Source organism: Hemitrygon akajei, chromosome 19 (assembly GCF_048418815.1).
Source record: "Hemitrygon akajei chromosome 19, sHemAka1.3, whole genome shotgun sequence".
In the NCBI taxonomy this organism is placed as follows: Eukaryota; Metazoa; Chordata; class Chondrichthyes; order Myliobatiformes; family Dasyatidae; genus Hemitrygon; species Hemitrygon akajei.
Window position 1 is genome coordinate 70,344,822 of NC_133142.1, and position 18,566 is coordinate 70,363,387.

The window sequence follows — 18,566 nt, forward strand, 5'->3', positions numbered from 1 at the left end:
CTCCTGCCAGTCAATTAATCTTCTATCCATGCTAGGAGCTTTCCTGTAATACCATAGGCTCTTATCTTGTTACTTAGCCTCATGTGCAGCACCTTGTCAAGGCCTGGTGAAAAACCAAGTAAACAACATCCACTGACTCTCCTTTGCCTGTCCTGCCTTTTATTTCCTCAAATAATTCTACCAGGTCTGTTCAGGCAAGAATCCCCCCCCTAAGGAATCATACTGACTTTGGCCTGTTTTATCAGGTGCCTCCAAGTGCCCCCAAACCTCATCCTTTATAATGGATTCCACCATCTTCCCAACCACTGAAGACTAGCTGTCGTATCATGATCACTTGTTCCTAAGGGTTCCTTTACCTTAAGCTCCCTAATAAAATCTGGTTCATTATACAACACCAATCCAGAATTTCCTTTCCCCTAGTGGACTCAACCACAAGCTGTTCTAAAAAGCCATCTTGTAGACATTCTACAAATTCCCACTCTTGGGATCCAGCACCAACCTGATTTTCCCAGTCTATCTGCATTTTGAAATCCCCCATTACTATCATAACATTGCCCTATTTATGTGCCTTTTTCCTCTCCTGGTTGTAATTTGTATCCCACATCCTGGCTCCTATTTGGGCCTGTATATAATTCCCATCAGGATCATTTTACCCTTGCTGTTTCTAAACTCTACCCACAAGGATTCTTCATCTTCCAATCTCACTGTATGTCACCTCTTTTTAAGGATTTGATTTCATTTTTATCAACAGAGCTACCCCATCTCTTCCCCTTACCTGCCTGTCCTTTCAATACAATGTCTGTCCTTGGATGTTAAGCTCCCAACTATGATCTTCTTTCAGCCATGACTCAGTAATGTCCACAATGTCGTACCTGCCATTAACTAATTGTACTACATGATCAGTTACCTTATTCTGTATACTGCATGCATTCAAGTCTTCTATTCGAAGAGCCGAATGGCCTACTCCTGCACCTATTTTCTATGTTTCTATGTATTCATCACCCTTTGCATCATCTGCCTCTCCTTCCTCACCATCTCACTATATACTGTATACCAACTCAGCCCTATCATTCTGGTTCTCACCCCCCTACCAAATTATTAGACCTTCCCCAGCAGCTCGAGCAAACCTGCCCACATGAATAGTGGTCCCCTTGGGTTCAGGGTTAATCCGTCCTTCTTGTGTAAGTCATACATTCCCCAGAAGAGATCCCAGTTATCCCGAAACCTGAAACCCTGCTTCCTATGCCAGTTGTCAATGAGGTAGAGATGTTAATACCAATCCCCACAGATTCCTCAATTTCTCAGCCAAATCATCCTACTTTTACTCTCTCTGGCACGTGGCACAGGCAGCAAACCAGAGATTATTATTCAGGAGGTCCTGCTTTTCAGCTTTCTGCCGAACTCCCTATATTCTCTCTTCAGGAACTCTTCCCATGTTCTACTATGTTGTTGATACCACTGTGTACCACAGCTTCAGGCTGTCCCCTTTAGAATGTTGTGAACCTGATCCGAGACATCCTGACCCTGGTGCCCGGGAGGCAAAATGCTGTCCAGTTGTCTGTTTCACATCCACAGAATACAAATTTCTGTTTTCAATTAGTTTTACAAGAAGATATTATTTCCACTTGGCGTTGCTGCCTGCCACACCTCCATCCGCCGGGGACCGCTTCCTTAGCTCTGGTACGTCTCCTGGAGGCAGAGCAGTGGTAGGGACATCTCCCTGCTTCCAGTGGGGTTGATCAGACCCCGATTTCTGTCCTTTCTCTTCAGCCACAGCCAAAAGCTAATTTTTTCTGTCTCTTCAGCAAACCCTCTGGTGGCCCTCCTGAGCCTTGCTCCAATCTCTGCCATATCATGGAGTGACATTATTGCCAATGAAGCCATAGATAGAGTTTATCTGATCTGTGCCCCTCATAATTTTGTATCCCTCTATCAAATCTCCCCTCATCCCCTTACCTTAATGTATTGATCCATATGTCTGAATGCTTTTTGAACATTACAGGGCATATTTATGTTTCTTTTAGAGGTCTGTTAGGTACATAGGAGTTAACAGTGGTATCTGTTCTTTATTATTAGTAGGATGTTTCTGCCTTTAACCCACACAGAAAGCATATCAGGAACAGTTTCTTCCCCTCTGCCATCAGATTTCTGAATGGACAGTGAACCCATGAACATTACCTCACTATTTTTTCTCCCTTTTCGCACTACTTATTTAATTTATATACTGTATACTTATTGGAATTTATATTTTTATTGTTTTGCAATGTACTGCTGCCACAAAACATCAAATTACACAGCTCTGATTCTGAGTTAAGATAATGTAATTTACTCTAATAGTCTGTGAGCCAGTAGGGTTGGTCGGTACCATCTGAGGGGAATAATGCTCATAGTGATTTTTGGCAAGGTATACATCTCCAGAGTTAGAAAGTATGTGATAGCATTGCAGCAGTGGTAGCTCTCTTGTGGCATGGGCAGCATGGAGAAGTAGGCGGCCATCTGCTTCTTCATGTTGACACTGAAGAGCTGACACCTCCTCACTGCCGTGAGATGTGATTTTGTAATATTTGTCATTCACAGTTGCATACAGAATCTTCTCCTGTAGCTTTGCTCTGTACTCTGCCTTCTTCCATTCATGGACTATGAAGCTAATGAGACTATTTTTGTTACTGACTTTGGTCAGGAAGCTCCTCCACTGCCTCACCACCTGTGTGCCTGTGATACCTTGCAACTCATGATCAGTCTCTTCACTCCGTAGAGATCTTTCACTATTCTTGATAGAGTTCTCCTTGTATGTGTCAAACACAGCATCTATTCTGCTACTCTGACTGCCTTCCCTCAGAGCCAATTGTTGTGACAACATCTCTGAAAGTAACTTGATCACCTTTCGCTTTTTGGACCAAGTTCATTCCATCAACCACTGTAGCAGAGTTTCCTGGGAGTTGCTCTTCCACTGCTACATCTTTCTGTAAGGTTGTGGCTAAAGTAGCTTTATTTGTCTTTCTCAGCAATCCTTCTGGTGTGGACAGGACCCAGGGCAATGGTCCAAAGGGATGAGAAAGGATATCCTCCATACGTAGACTGCACCCTTGTGCCATCACTATGATGCGTCCAAACAAAGACCTGTCTGCTTTCAAGATGATCGCCCTCCCATTTGATTTCACTTCTCTCCTCTTAAACACATCACTGAATGTTTGCAGCTTGTTGGTTTTCATTGGGTCATGGAATTTCTTTGCTGGTGGGTCTTCCTCTAGTCTCTCATCTTGAAGGTTGCATAGCATTGCTCACCAATCTCATGTGCCTTCATCAGGTCGGGGGCAATGTCCTTGGGGGCTGCCTTTGCCGTAGAGATGCTAATGAGGTCCCGCTTCTCTGCAAATGGGTTGACCCATTCATGTATGAGGCTAACCACTGCTGAAACTGCTTCCTCATCTTTCTGGATTCTTGGCCGCTGTAGCTCCGAATGACAAAGCTCTGATTTGTTGCCTTGCACCATCTCCCTTAACTGTCCCAGGAATGCACCACGGTGCTCAGCCATTATGTAGTAATGCTTGATAGCTCCAGCATTCAGGCTGAACCGCGATGTGCCTCCAGGAGTCTGTGTGTCTTTGTTCACTGGCTTCAGTAGCCTGGCCCACCGGAATCTGCCCAAAGGGCTTGTTACTTGACAGCTGCACTGAGAATTGGCCTGTCTTGAAGGCCTCATACACAGAAGGATTCTTCTCTGGGAGGTTCATCATTTGAGCAAAGTAAGGGGCAGGTACCTGGCATAATTCATCTTATCATAGGCAAAGCACCTTGGGATCATGGTTCTTATAGCATGGAGGTATAACTCCCAGTCCCCCTCATGAGAGGCGCGCAGAAGCCCAAGTACTACATTCTCTACCATGTCAATGTATGATATCCAGAATGCAAATAGCTCTCCATTGTTGTGATGGAGGTGTTCCAGAAAGTCTGTCCACAGCGTTATCAGCTCAGCTAAGAGTGAACTTTGCAGCAGATTGTTCAACTTCTGTTGGTTCAAGTCACTGGCCATGTCGTTCACATGGTCTAAGAATGATTTGATCATCCCACTCCTCTCTGGAACGTTGTCCTCAACCCGCGGTGTGAACTCTGCCCATGCGAGTCTCATCAGTGCTTCATAGATGTACTTGTGGACCCTGACAGCACGATTGTAGTGTTTACCATCAAGGACTCCATTGATGGACCCCTCTGCGACAATTCCAGCCTCCATGCGTACATCCTTCAGACCAGCGTCCCAAAATCGCTTTCCTAGGATAGCTAAGGCATTACTTATCGTATGGAATGTCCCCATCCTGAGAAGAATGTTGGAGAAGCACTCTTTGTGCTTCCAGGCAATTTCAGTAGCTTTTGCATAGACTGCTTGATCCATGACTACCACAGTTGTTTCTAGATGAAACAATTGTTCTGGATGAATTTGTAAGGTAGGGACATTATTGGCACAACTTTGTGCTGTAGGTTTTCTATGTTTCTATGAAGTTCCTTCCCGATTAGCTCTGATTGGTTCAGGATTTCAAATACTGTGGTCAACTCTGTGGCTGGTGAATTGATGGTTGGCAGATACCCAAAAATATCTTGTGAGATTGGCTCTTAGTCCCTGGTGCTGATATTAAAACCAGTCCAGCTTGGAACTGTCTGATTCTCTGGATCTGCTTGCCTTGCAAGTGTCCACACCAGGGTCTTCCTGCAGGCAAGAAAGCTACCACCACTGCAATGTCATCACATATTTTCTAGCACTAGGGGTGTATACCTTGCCAAAAATCACTGTAAGAATTATTGCCCCCAGATGGCCCAAATTTGGGGTGGGTCCTGGCTCACGGACTATAAGGGACAAATGATGTGCCCAAAGGTAGGCTCAGGGTGGTCAGTCCCACATACGAAAGCTATGGGTAAAAATATGTAAATCTCACATTTATTTAATTCACCTTTCTTTTGGAGTTTTACAAGAAAGTAGTTGTAATGCAGGAAATGCAATGTACGGAACAATCTCCTACTAGTACAGTAGCTCTGTAATAATTGGTGTTAATTGAAAGGTTTGTGTGAGTTTAGAGAATGTGAGATCTTCCTTTTACATTTCAGTGTAAAGCTTGTGGGTAATAATACCAAAGGATGGATAAATATTGGCCAGGCCTTGGGGATAGTTCCCCACAGTTCTTCAAAGTAATGTCATGGACACTGCATTACATCCACCAGAGGGTGCAAATGGGGCTTCTGAAAGTTGACAGGCTCTAAGTAGCAGCACTCGCTTAAACCCTTAATGGAGTGACAGCCTAAATTGTTATGAGAGTCGAACTTAAACCTGCAAACTTCTCGATCAGAGGAAAGATGCTAGCAGCTAGGCTACTGCTGAAATGTAATTCAGGCATAAAGGCACATTCTAGGATTGATCCACTTTAACTGACCATTATATAATCACTGACTGTGGAAGCAAGTTAGAGGCCACATGTTGAGAGGAGTGGTTCACGTTCTGAATACGCAAAGCTTTTTCATGATGTACAGGAGTGTGACAGAATATTCCGCACGTGTCTGCACAGGATCAGCCAGGACATCATTCAAGACAAACCAGTCTTTTAAGCCAATAAATCAACATTCCTCCAATCCACCATGTTGTAGATTCAATATATACCACGCACCAATACCTCACCAAAGCTTTTTCAACAGCATCTCCAAAGCCAATGACCCTTACTACGTAAAAAGCCTGGGGCTATAGGTCAACGACACTATCAAAGTTGGAAGTAAATTTATTATCAAAGTACATAGATGTCACCATGTACAATCCTGAGATTCACTTTCTTGTAAGCATTCACAGTAAATAACAAAGCAGCACGACAGAATTAATGAAAACGTACACCACAAATACAGTTAAACAGCCAATGGGCGAAAGGCGAAAAGAGAGAAAAAGTGATCATCATCATAAATAAATAATATCGAGAACATGAGTTGTAGAGTCCTTAAAAGTGAGTCCATAGGTTATCCATAGGTAGTAGAATTAGTTTACTGTTGGGATTAGTGAAGTTGAGTGAGATTATCCCCTTTGATTCAAGAGCCTGATGGTTGAGGGGTAATAACTGTTCCTAAACCTGGTGGTGTGGGATTTGAGGCCCCTGTACCTCCTTCCTGATGGCAGTAGTGAGAAGAGAGCATGGTCTGGATTGTGGGATCCTTGATAATGGATGCTGCTTTCCTGCAGCAGGGCCCATTGTGAATGTGCTCAGTGGCAGAGAGGATTTTGCCTACGATGGACTGGGCTGTATCCACTACTTTTTGTATGCTTTTTTCTCAGCAAGTTCCACACTATTCTGACTGGGCAATGTAATGCCATTATATCATTACACCTGGAATTTCTTAACTAAAAGCACTATGGCTGTTATTTCATCTCACTGGGCAGCAGTTGTACAAGAAACAGTTCACTTCCACCCACTGAAGGCAGTTAGGGCTAGATAGTAATTACAGATTCTATAAATGAAAAGAATTTGCTGGGATTGTTTAGTTCTTGAATGTTAAAATGTATTGTTTAAATATTATTCATATAATTCCTGAACAATGGACAACTTTAATTATTTAGTCTAGTTCAAAGCAATGAATATCTCTGAGATATTTCTTTGCCCTGCTGATAGTTTGTTTATGTGCACATTACTCATATTACCATTCATGACCAATAGAGGAGGGCTGTTTTTTTGAGACATATTGTTCTGGGTATGTGAGCATTTCAAGGAACTTAAAATATGAATTTTGAGTGTCTTGAAGCATTCCTGTTGTGTGTTTTGTGAATAATCCGGTTCTTAAATTATGGTTTTATCTGTTTCTCAACCAGATCCTCTAATTGGCATTAATAAACCTCCAGGATTTTCCATCACAGGTAATGGTGTGTATATATTCTCGACCTGAAGTTACTTTCATCTTTCCATTAATGTGCTTGAAGCAGTACAAGTAAATGTGCCATTGATGCTATAATATTATTTTCAATGTATTGTGCTTCCAGCAGTAGTATAGTGTTAACCTCAGCATTGGGGTGCCATGGTAGCATAATGGTTAGCGCAACTCTGTTACAGCTTAGGGCTTCAGAGTACGGAGTTCAAACGTGGTGTCCTTTGTCAGGAGTCTGTACATCCTCCCCATAGAATGGGTGGGTTTTCTCCAGGTCCTCCAGTTTCCTCCCACTGTCCAAAGATGTACCAGCTAGTAGGTTAATAGGTCATTGTAAATTGTCCTGTGATTAGGCTAGTGTTAAATTGGGGGTTGCTGGGCAGCACAGCTCGGTGGGCTGGAAGAGCTTATTCTGTACTGTATCTCTAAATCTCTAAATACATACATACATGTATACATTCTTGTCTTGCATATTTGAATCTAAGCCAAGGAGATTAAAACCTCAAAACCCAAATAGTGAACATTTGTTGGGAAATGTACTTGTAGGATCCTCAGCATTGTGAAACTCTACCCAAGAATATGTTAATACCTTTAAGAGAATTAGGAAATAGGTTTGGCGTGAGAGCTTTGCCAGCTGTAAGATCAGGGTTCAAGTCCTGCCACTATCTGTAAGGAGTTTGTCCACTCTCCCTGTGACCACATAGTTTTCCTCCGGGTGCCCCAGTTGCCTCCCACTTTCCAGAGATGTATGATTAGGGGTATGCTGTGGTGCTATGGAAGAGTGGTGACCAGCACAATTCTCACTGATTTGATTTGATGCAAACGATGCATTTCACTGTATGTTTCAATGTACATGTGGCAATTAATACTAATCTTCAAGATATTTAATCTTTCAGTTCTAAAATTTGCCCTACTATTTTATTGATGGTTCAAAATCCTGAGCTTATGATCTAGTTATCAGCTCCAAATTGAAATAAGGAAGATCTTTTTTTGTTTAGAAAATGTAGAACTCGATGCCACTAGGAGTATTTGAAGCAAGAAGGAATATTCTAGAAGAATCATAGTGTAATGCCCTGGTTAAGATTTTTACTGCTACACTGTAGGTATTTCATTTTAGCAGTTCTGTAAGAGCAGTCTGTTATGCTTTAAGCATGTTTGGGTTTGAGCTAAAGATAAGAGGTTGTGATGTTCATGCTTAGGAATGTAGTGTCATTCAATCAGGATGGTGGAATTGTGATAAGGTTCTAGAGAACATTGGGCAGAGAGGATTTTGTGATGGACACTGGTGTGGGTTGATGTCTTTCTGGCAGGAGCTGGGAGAAGACAGGAGGGAAGATGGGGTGCAGGTGGTCAAAACATCCCGGCTCTCCCAGACTGGGACTAAGCCATATCGACCCTAGACGTACGGAATTCAGCAAAGGTGATTTTCTCACCGTTCAGTCCATTAGCTTGTTAGTCAGGGACAAACCACATATCTCTAGAGAATCCCAGTAAAAGGGGTTTCATTGTAGGGGCTATCATCTGGGATTGGATTTGCTGAATACTGTATAATTGTTCTAAGAATTGATTAAATGGCTTTGTGCTTAAGCCTGTGTTAAACTATTGTCCGGGAAAGTTTTTAAGCTACATGGTTATGGACGCTGCAGGGATCAAGCGTTGGTACAATTCAAAGAGACTACACATAATTAGGTCTTGATTCTGAGTGGGGTGGATATCCGCAGCCCAGATGAATTATTGATTAGGGTTTTAAGTAACGTTACAGTATTCAGGAAAGTTACGATCATGGAACGGCAGTTTGACCAAACGTTGGGCAAAGATGTTGTTTTAGTTCAGACTAGCAATGACGTAATGGCAGTGGATCTGCCTGGTACGCATGGGATACCTGGAGAGGGCCATCTATACTTTTAGAGAAGATGGGAGAGTAGGCGAGGGTGCCTAATTGTACACCAAGTTTCCTGTAGCTGAGGGTGGAGACTTTAAAGGCAAGCCGATGTCATTCCTGCAGAGTGAGGGGAAGGAATTGCCTGATGTGAACGGGCTAATGAGTTCTTCAGTGGTTGATTTTAAATTCCGAGCTTGTTTGGCTATTACATCACTGGATGATAAATGCAGAGGTATATCTGCGGAGAGCTGAAGTTATTGTCAGCTGGGAGTGTTCCCTGGAGTTAAGGTCACACCTGATGGGGATGAAGAATATGAGGCATGGGCTGAGCAGCCATCTCAGTTACTGGATGAGTGGCAGTACCCAGATAATATGAGACTGGTAGTGTGCTTAAAGGGCCAGGCGGCTGATATAGTGAGGTTCCTCAAGACAGGCAATCCATTAGCCGTGTCAGCTAATTATCTGCAAGCTGTGGAAAATGCTTTTGGCACTGCACAAGGTGCAACCGATCTTAGGATGAAGCTTAGGCACACATTTCAGGAGGAAGGAGAGATGTTTTCAGATTGGAGAAGCCGCTGCACTGTTTGTGCCACAAAGGGAGCTTTTAACTCAGGATGGAGCAAGTTGTGAAGGGCGTGCTGTCACATGAGGTGATTGCTCTATGTATTTGAATGACCCACAAGATGCACCCTCTTTTACCGAGTCACTCTGAGACGTTAGAGAGGAGGAAATGTGATGGAGGAGTGGGAGGCCTCTGTCATCTTCGGTAGTAACCTCTGTTACTAAAGCGACCCCTGATGCCACACCAGTGGGGGTTTTGCAGGATGCCATGAAAGATCTGAGGGCTGAGCTTTTTTGGATGATAATTGGTTGGTGCTGCCATTAAGCATGACAATGTTGTAAACTTCTTTCGATCTACCCGATGCAAAGACACCACATACTATGGTGAATGGAACTTTAACTCTTTATTAGCAAGCTACCTCCTTAAGCACTCTCTTGGAGGCTGCATCAGATGTCTCTCTGGGTTCTAAGGCAAATACAGCTTTTTAATACACACGCAGTCACATACACCGGCTACATGTGAGTTCAACCCCCTCGGTTTTCTGTACAGATGATTATTGTTAACTTATCAGCCATAAATTGTTCGTGTAACAGCTTAACTGCCCCTATGTCTGGATACAGCCAGACACAAGCTTACCACTCGGAGCCTCCTACCCTTGAAACAGGCATTCCTTTTAATGCTTATCTTGTAAGCGCTATAGTAAGTACAAAGCAGCGTATGTCTCTTACAGCAATTAATCAAGCAATGATACAAGTTGCTTCTAAGCAAGAACTGAAGTTAAACACAGGTCACATACCAAGAATAATATCACCCGCTCAGCTTATCTTGTAAAACACACTTGTGCTTCTATACTTTTTGCAAAGTCTTAGCTGCTATGACCCTTACAGAATAGCCAGGGTCACAGGAGGCTAATGAGATGCTAACTCTTTAACATCTCAACAAGGCCAATAGGAGGACGGACTCACTGGTGAGATGTACAAAGGCGAGGGCTGCTACTGAGTGGGGTCCCTTGACCAGGGAAGTGACTGGTAGTTTCTGTTACAACTGTGGAGAAGATAGACATTTCAAACGGGAGTGTGAAGGACAGGAAAATCTTCGGAAAGTAGATCAGCAGTTGGTCAAGGATAAGTTCCTATCAGTGTATCAAGGGAGATTACTAAAGCACAAAACACTATTCCTGAAGGTTTAGTGGGAACAAGCTCTGATGAATCCATATGGATTGAAGGTGTTTGTGCTAGAGCCATATTTGACACAGGTTCTCAAATCAACACTGTGCTATATATCATCAAGATTACGATGCTTGTTTTCCTTTGTCCCCAGAAGCTCTGGTGTCATTCATACTGGAGTGAAACACTGCTTCATACTGTGATAGCAAGAAGCAGTGTCTGTGCTGGAGAACAGATGATTAAATATTTTATTTTAGAGATACAGCTCAGAATAGGTCATAGAAACGTAGAAAACCTACAGCACAATACAGGCCCTTCAGCCCTCAATGCCATCCTGAACATGTACTTACTTTAGAAACTACCTAGGGTTACCCATAGCCCTCTATTTTTCTAAGCTCCATGTACTTATCTAGGAGTCTCTTAAAAGACCCTATCGTATCCACCTCCACCATCGTCACCGGCAGCCCATTCCACGCACTCATCACTCTCTGTGTAAAAACAAAAAAAATTCCCTATCATCTCCTCAGTACCTACTTCCAAGCACCTTAAAACTGTCCCCTCTTGTGTTCGTCATTTCAGCCCTGGGAAAAAGCCTCTGACTATCCACACGATCAATGCCTCTCATCATCTTATACACATCTATCAGGTCCTCCGTCGCTCCAAGGAGAAAAGGCCAAGTTCTCTCAACCTATTCCCATAAGGCATGCTCCCCAATCGAGGCAACATCCTTGTAAATCTCCTCTGTACCCTTTCCGTAGTTTCCACATCCTTCCTGTAGTGAGGTGACCAGAACTGAGCACAGTACTCCAAGTGGGGCCTGACCAGGATCCAATATAGCTGTAACATTAACTCTCTGCTCTTGAACTCAATCCCACAGTTGATGAAGGCCAATGCACCGTATGCCTTCTTAACCGCATAGTCAACCTGCGCAGCACTTTGATACCATTAATACTATATTCTATCATATTTGACCTACTGAAATGAACCACTTCACACTTATCTGGGTTGAACTTCATCTGCCACTTCTCAGCTCAGTTGTGCATCCTATCGACGTCCTGCTGTAACCTTTGACAGCCCTCCACACTATCCACAACACCTCCCACCTTTGTGTCATCAGCAAATTTACTAATTCATCCAGGAGAAGTAGAGTCTGTGTGGATAGAATTGAGGAACAGTAAGGGCAAAAGGACCCAAATGGGTGTTGTCTACAGGCCACCAAACAGTAGCATGGATATTGGGTGCAAGTTGAATAGGGAGTTAACATTGGCATGTGGCAAAGGTAATGTCGCAGTAGTTATGGGGGATTTCAACATGCAGGTGAACTGGGAGAATCAGGTTGGTGCTGGACCACAGGATAGGGAGTTTGTAGAGTGCCTAAGGGATGCATTCTTGGAACAGCTTGTACGAGAGCCGACCAGGGACAAGACTATTCTGGATTTAGTGTTATGTAACGAACAGGATTTGATAAGCGATCTTGCAGTAAGGGAGCCATTAGGAGGTAGTGATCATAATATGATAAGTTTTTATCTGCAATTTGAGAAGGATAAGGGCAGCTCGGAGATGTCAGTGTTGCAGTTGAACAGGGGAAACTATGGAGCCATGAGGGAGGAGCTGGCCAAAGTTGACTGGACGGATAGCCTAGCAGAAAAGACAGTGGAACAGCAATGGCAGGTATTCTTGGGAATAATGCACAAGGTGCAAAATCAGTTCATCCCCCAGAGAAGGAAGAATTCAAAGGGGGAAAGGGGCCACAGTGGTTGACAAAGGAAGTCAGAGATTGCATAGCATTTAAAAAAAAAGGAAGTATGACAGAGCTAAGGTGAGTGGGAGGACAGATGATTGGGAAGTTTTTAAGGAAACACAGAACTTAACTAAAAAGACAATACGGGGAGAAAAAATGAGGTACGAACGCAAGCTAGCCAGGAATATAAAGGAAAATAGCAAAAGCTTTTTTAGGTATGTGAAGAGAAAGAAGATAGTTAAGAACAATGTTGAGCCCTTGAAGAATGAATTGGGTGAAATTGTTATGGGAAACAGAGAAATGGCAGAAGAATTTAATGAGTACTTTAGATCTGTCTTCACTAAGGAAGACACAAGCAATCTCCCAGATGTATGGATGGGCCAAGGACATAGGGTAACAGAGGAAATGAAACAGATTGACATTAGGAAGGAAACGGTGATGAGAAGACTGATGGGACTGAAGGCTGACAAATCCCCAGGTCCAGATGGTCTGCATCCTAGGGTACTAAAGGAGGTGGCCCTGGAAATTGCAGATGCATTAGTAATCATTTTCCAATGTTCCTTAGATTCAGGATCAGTTCCTGAGGATTGGAGAATGGCTAATGTTATCCCACTTTGTAAGAAAGGAGGGAGAGAGAAAACAGAGAACTATGTGGTGGGGAAGATGCTAGAGTCCAATATTAAGGATGAAATAGTGGCATATCTAGATAGCAGTGATAGGATTGGGCTGAGCCAGCATGGATTTACCAAGGGTAAATCATACTTGGCTAATCTGTTGGAGTTTTTCGAGGATGTAACCAGGAAGTTAGACGGGGGAGATCCAGTGGATGTAGTGTACCTCGATTTTCAGAAGGCATTTGATAAGGTCCCACATAGGAGATTGGTGGGTAAAATCAAAGCTCAGGGCATCGGGGGGAAGACATTGACATGGATAGAAAACTGTTTGGCAGATAGAAAGCAAAGGGTAGCGGTGAATGGGTGTTTCTCGGAATGGCAGGTGGTGACTAGTGGGATGCCACAGGGCTCGGTATTAGGACCACAGCTGTTTACAATTTACGTCAACGATTTGGATGAAGGCATTGAAAATAACATCAGCAAATTTGCTGATGATACTAAGCTGGGTGGCAGTGTGACATGTGATGAGGATGTTAGGAGAATTCAGGGTGACTTGGATAGGCTGGGTGAGTGGGCAGATACTTGGCAGATGACGTTTAATGTGAATAAGTGTGAGGTTATCCACTTTGGGAATAAGAACAGGAAGGCAGATTATTATCTGAACAGTGTAGAGTTAGGTAAGGGAGAAATACAAAGAGATCTAGGAGTCCTTGTTCATCAGTCACTGAAGGTGAATGAGCAAGTGCGGCAGGCAGTGAAGAAGGCTAATGGAATGTTGGCCTTTATTACAAAGGGAATTGAGTACAAGAGCAAGGAAATCCTCTTGCATTTGTACAGAACCCTGGTGAGACCACACCTGGAGTATTGTGTACAGTTTTGGTCTCCAGGACATCCTGGCTGTAAATGAAGTGCAGCGTAGATTCACGAGGTTAATTCCTGGGATGTCTGGACTGTCTTATGCAGAGAAGTTAGAGAGACTGGGCTTGTACACGCTGGAACTAAGGAGATTGAGAGGGGATCTGATTGAAACATATAAGATTATTAAGGGATTGGACAAGATAGAGGCAGGAAATATGTTCCAGATGCTGGGAGAGTCCAGTACCAGAGGGCATGGTTTGAGAATAAGGGGTAGGTCATTTAGGACAGAGTTAAGGAAAAACTTCTTCTCCCAGAGAGTTGTGGGGGTCTGGAATGCACTGCCTCGGAAGGTAGTGGAGGCCAATTCTCTGGATGCTTTCAAGAAGGAGCTAGATAGGTATCTTATGGATAGGGGAATCAAGGGATATGGGGACAAGGCAGGAACCGGGTATTGATAGTAGTTGATCAGCCATGATCTCAAAATGGCGGTGCAGGCTCGAAGGGCCGAATGGTCTACTTCTGCACCTATTGTCTATTGTCTATCCCTCCACTTCCTCATCCAGGTTATTTATAAAACAGATCCCTGAGGCACACTGCTGGTCACTGGCCTCCATGCAGAATATGACTCATCTACAACCACTCTTTGCCTTCTGTGGGCAAGCCAGTTCTGGATCCACAAAGCAATGTCCCCTGGATCCCATGTCTCCTAACTTTCTCAATAAGCCTTGCATGGGGTACCTTATCAAATGCCTTGTTAAAATTCATATACACTACATCTATGGCTCTACCCTCATCAATGTGTTTAGTCACATCCTCAAATAATTCAATCAGGCTCATAAGGCATGACCTGCCTTTGACAAAGCCATGCTGAGTATTCCTAATCATGTTATGCCTCTCCAAATGTTCATAAATCCTGCCTGTCAGGATCTTCTCCATCAACTTACCAACCACTGAAGTAAGACTCACCAGTCTATAATTTCCTGGGCTATCCCTACTCCCTTTTTTGAATAATGGAACATCCTCAACCCTCCAATCCTCTGGAACCTCTCCCGTCCTCATTGATTATGCAAAGATCATTGCCAGAGGCTCAGCAATCTTCTCCCTCGCTTCCAACAGTAGCCTGGGGTACATCCCATCCAGTCCCGGTGACATCCAATTTGATGCTTTCCAAAAGCTCCTGTACATCCTTTGTTAATATCTACATGCTCAAGCTTTTCAGTCTGCTGCAAGTCATCACTGCAATTGCCAAGATCCTTTTCCGTAGTGAATACTGAAGCAAAGTATTCATTAAGTACCTCTGTCATCTCCTTCAGTTCCATACACACTTTTCCACTGTCACACTTGATAGGTTCTCTTCTTTTGAATCTTATCCTCTTGCTCTTCACATACTTGTAGAATGCCTTGGGGTTTTCCTTAAGCTCCTTCCTGCTAGCCTTATAATCTTCTAGATCTCTATCATTACCTAGTTTTTTTGAACCTTTTGTAAGCTCTTCTTCTTGACTAGATTTACAACAGCCTTTGTACACCACTGTTCCTGTACTCTACCATCCTTTCCCTGTCTCATTAGAGCTAATTGGCTGCACCAATTAACTGCCTACCCAGTGCACCAGAATGCACTGTACTTTAAACATATTCAAGACTCAGACAGATCACTGGAGCATCAGAAGCTGAGGGGTGACCTGATAGAAGTTCATAACATTCTTTGGGGCATAGATAGGTTAGATAGTGAGAGTCTTGTTCCCAGAGTGGAATTGATAAATACTAGAGAGCATAGGCTAAGGTGAATGGGGAAAGTTTAAAGGAGATTTGTGAGGTAAGTGCACAGAGTTGCAGGTGTCTGGAGTTGTCAGTTTTGGCAAGTTGAAGTAGACATGATACCATTGCTTAAGAGACATTTTGACATGCATATGAACAGGCAGGGAATGGGGGGGATATGGACAATATGTTAGTAAATGGGATTAGTTTAAATTGGCAGCATGGTCATCTGGAGGGCCTATTCTGTATTCTGTGGATCCAGATGCAATTCTTGGCCTTAGGGGTAGGGGTCAGGTAGGAACATTGAATTGAAAGATGATACCAGCCATGATATTTTCAATGGTAGAGAAGATTCAATGGACTGTGTGTCCTAATGATGTTTATAAAAAGATGAAACATGCCTTTTTCACTCCTCCATTGTACATCAGGTAGCGATCTTTGCTTGACATCACTACTTCCAGATCTTCGGCAGCAGCTGCAGCTTTCTGAAGAGCTCCATATTGTAAAAGCAAGTCACAGGTGGGTCACTTTTTACTGGGAATATGACAGGTTTTTTTGATGCATTGTGCAGGATATTAAATAAGCTATCGATACATGAAATTTAGAAGTTGGGAAATGCATATGCAAAAACTGAAAATGAAGATTTTTATACAGGGTCAAATATATCAAGAAGAGCACAGACATGCAGACATGACTAAGTTCAGGTAACTGTAGAAAACCAGGTTGTCTGCACATTTGGATGCATGTCCAGAATACAAACTGCAGTGGCATAAACATATATAGGAGCAAAATGCATTCACAGATGAACAACTGTATTCTCATACAGTAACACCATAGGCAACTCCGGCACCTTACCAACGCACTGTGAATTACATATAAGAGAGGAGAATGCTGAAATGATGCTGTTATGTGCAAGACCATAAGCTGTAGGAGCAGAATTAGACCATTCGGCCCATCGAGTCTGCTCTGCCATTCCATCATGGCTTATTTATTATTCCTCTCAACTTAATTCTTCTGCCTTCTCCATGTAACTTTGGACACCTTGACTTATAAAGAACCTATCAACCTCTGCTTTAAGTATTTTTAGAGATGCAGCATAGCACAGGCCCTTCCAGCTCACTGATCTACGTCACCCAGCAACCCACTGATTAACCCTTGCCTTCTCACAGGACAATTCACAATGACCAATTAACCTACTAACTGATAGGTCTTTCGACTGTGGGAGGAAACCGTATCATTTAGTGGAAGCCTACACACACGGGAAATACATACGAACTTTCTTACAGAGGACACTGGAATTTAACTTGAGATTCTGATGTCCTGAGCTGTAATAGAGACACACTAACCACTACTCTACTTTGGTATATCCATTGACTTTTCCTCCAGAGCTATCTATAGCAACGAATTCCAAAGGCGCTGTTCTAAAGGGATTGTCCCTCTATTCTTAGGCTGTGTCCTCTGGTCCCAGACTCCCCCCACTATTGGAAACATCCTCTCCACATCCACTCTATCTAAGCCCTTCATTATTAAGCCTATAATTTGGACTATATAGTACCAGTGACATTGCATATTCTGGTTACACACCATATTTAGAAAGAAATGTAGATACCTCACTACTCAATATATCTCACTGAAATAGTCTACTACTGCATTAATCACATACGTATTTCTAAAGTATGTTGCAAATGAGTACATTATAATTTGAACTGTGACAAGTCCATTAACCTTCAATATCTGCCTTATTTACAGCTGACTTTTATGTTTTATTCACAGAGACTATTCTGGTCTGGTTCTGCTTTCAAATTGTCACCAAACCACCAAACTCATTGAGGATGCCTTTATCCAGGCTCGCAGAAAAAAAGAACCATTAATGACTTACTGGTAATGGCTGAATTAGTATGCAAATTTTAAATAACCCGAAAATAAAATCCTATATATCAAATCCCAGGTTCTTGTCACAAATGTTGATCAAAGGAATAAATCTTTGTAACAGTAACTCTTAGTGGCTGTAAACCAATCAGCAATGTGACTGGGATAGAGAAGTTTGTAGAAATTGGTGTTGGTTTCAGTATTTTTCATTATGTCTGCATGACACAGAAGCTCTTTCACAAAACTTTGGGTCTGATAAAGTGCTAAAAATGGGACAGTTAGAAATGAAACCACCACATAGAGGGGATAAAGGTACTGTTATGAATTGAATATTAATCAGTACAAGAAGTGACAGGGCTATTACTATTTGTATGTCAGTGAATATAGGGGATGACGTTGTTACAGCTTGAATGTACAGGAAATGACAGTTTTGGCTGCTTGAAATCTCTTGAGCACATAGAATAACAGAATAGGAGACTGAGGGGTGACCTTATAGATGTATATAAAATCATTAGGAGCATAGATAGTGTGCATACACTCCAGTCTTTCTCCTGGGGAAGGGAAATCACAAACTAGAGGTTTAAGTTGAGAGGCGGAAGTTTTAAAAGGGACATGAGGGAAACTCCTTCATGGAGAGTGGTGTGTACATGCTGCCAGTGGAAGTAGTTGAGGCAGGTACAATAATAACATTTAAAAGAAATTTGGACAGATATGGGTGAATTGGACTAGCTTTGATGGGTGTCTTGGTCAGCATGGATGAGGTATGTCAAAGGGCTTGTTTTTGAACCGTTTTACTCTGTGACTCTTTAACATAGTTGTCACTAGTTGAAAATTAAAGGCAAGGTGTGGCATGGCTATTGTTGGATTCTGATGTTTTTGATCCAAGGTTATTTCAGAAGACAAGAATGAGGTATAAAACTTGTTGCTTCTTGATCATTTGCTCAGAGAACAAAGAGAGTCGCAAGAGCCTAGCAGTGAAGGCAGGAAAGAACAAAGAAAGAGCCAGAGCTACGTGCTCTTCACTTCTTACACCATAGATAACAGATATTCCATTCTAGCTGGTAGATCAGATAACCCCTATTCAAATAATGTGAAACCCAATGAACTTCCAGAATGATACAAAGAACTGTAACCACTAGGCAACTCAGTGAACAACTGCATATACACATGTAATTATAGAAAATACAAGAAGACATGAGAAAGTTCGAACTACAAAGAAGGTAACAATTATAGT

At 42.6% G+C, this 18,566-nt stretch overlaps 1 protein-coding gene across 9 annotated transcripts in view; it reads left to right on the top strand.

The window, feature by feature from the left end:
- LOC140742043 (mitochondrial mRNA pseudouridine synthase RPUSD3-like) overlaps positions 1-18,566 on the top strand; it is a 48,548-nt gene that overhangs the window by 15,681 nt on the left and 14,301 nt on the right. For 7 of the 9 annotated variants that reach the window (XM_073072765.1, XM_073072768.1, XM_073072763.1 and 4 more), the window contains 3 exons: positions 6,833-6,883; positions 15,892-15,982; positions 17,237-17,344. In XM_073072765.1, the coding sequence (XP_072928866.1) occupies positions 6,833-6,883; positions 15,892-15,982; positions 17,237-17,344 (250 nt within the window). The remainder of the gene's footprint in view (positions 1-6,832; positions 6,884-15,891; positions 15,983-17,236; positions 17,345-18,566) is intronic. The other 2 variants (XM_073072770.1, XM_073072771.1) reach the window with 2 other exon arrangements.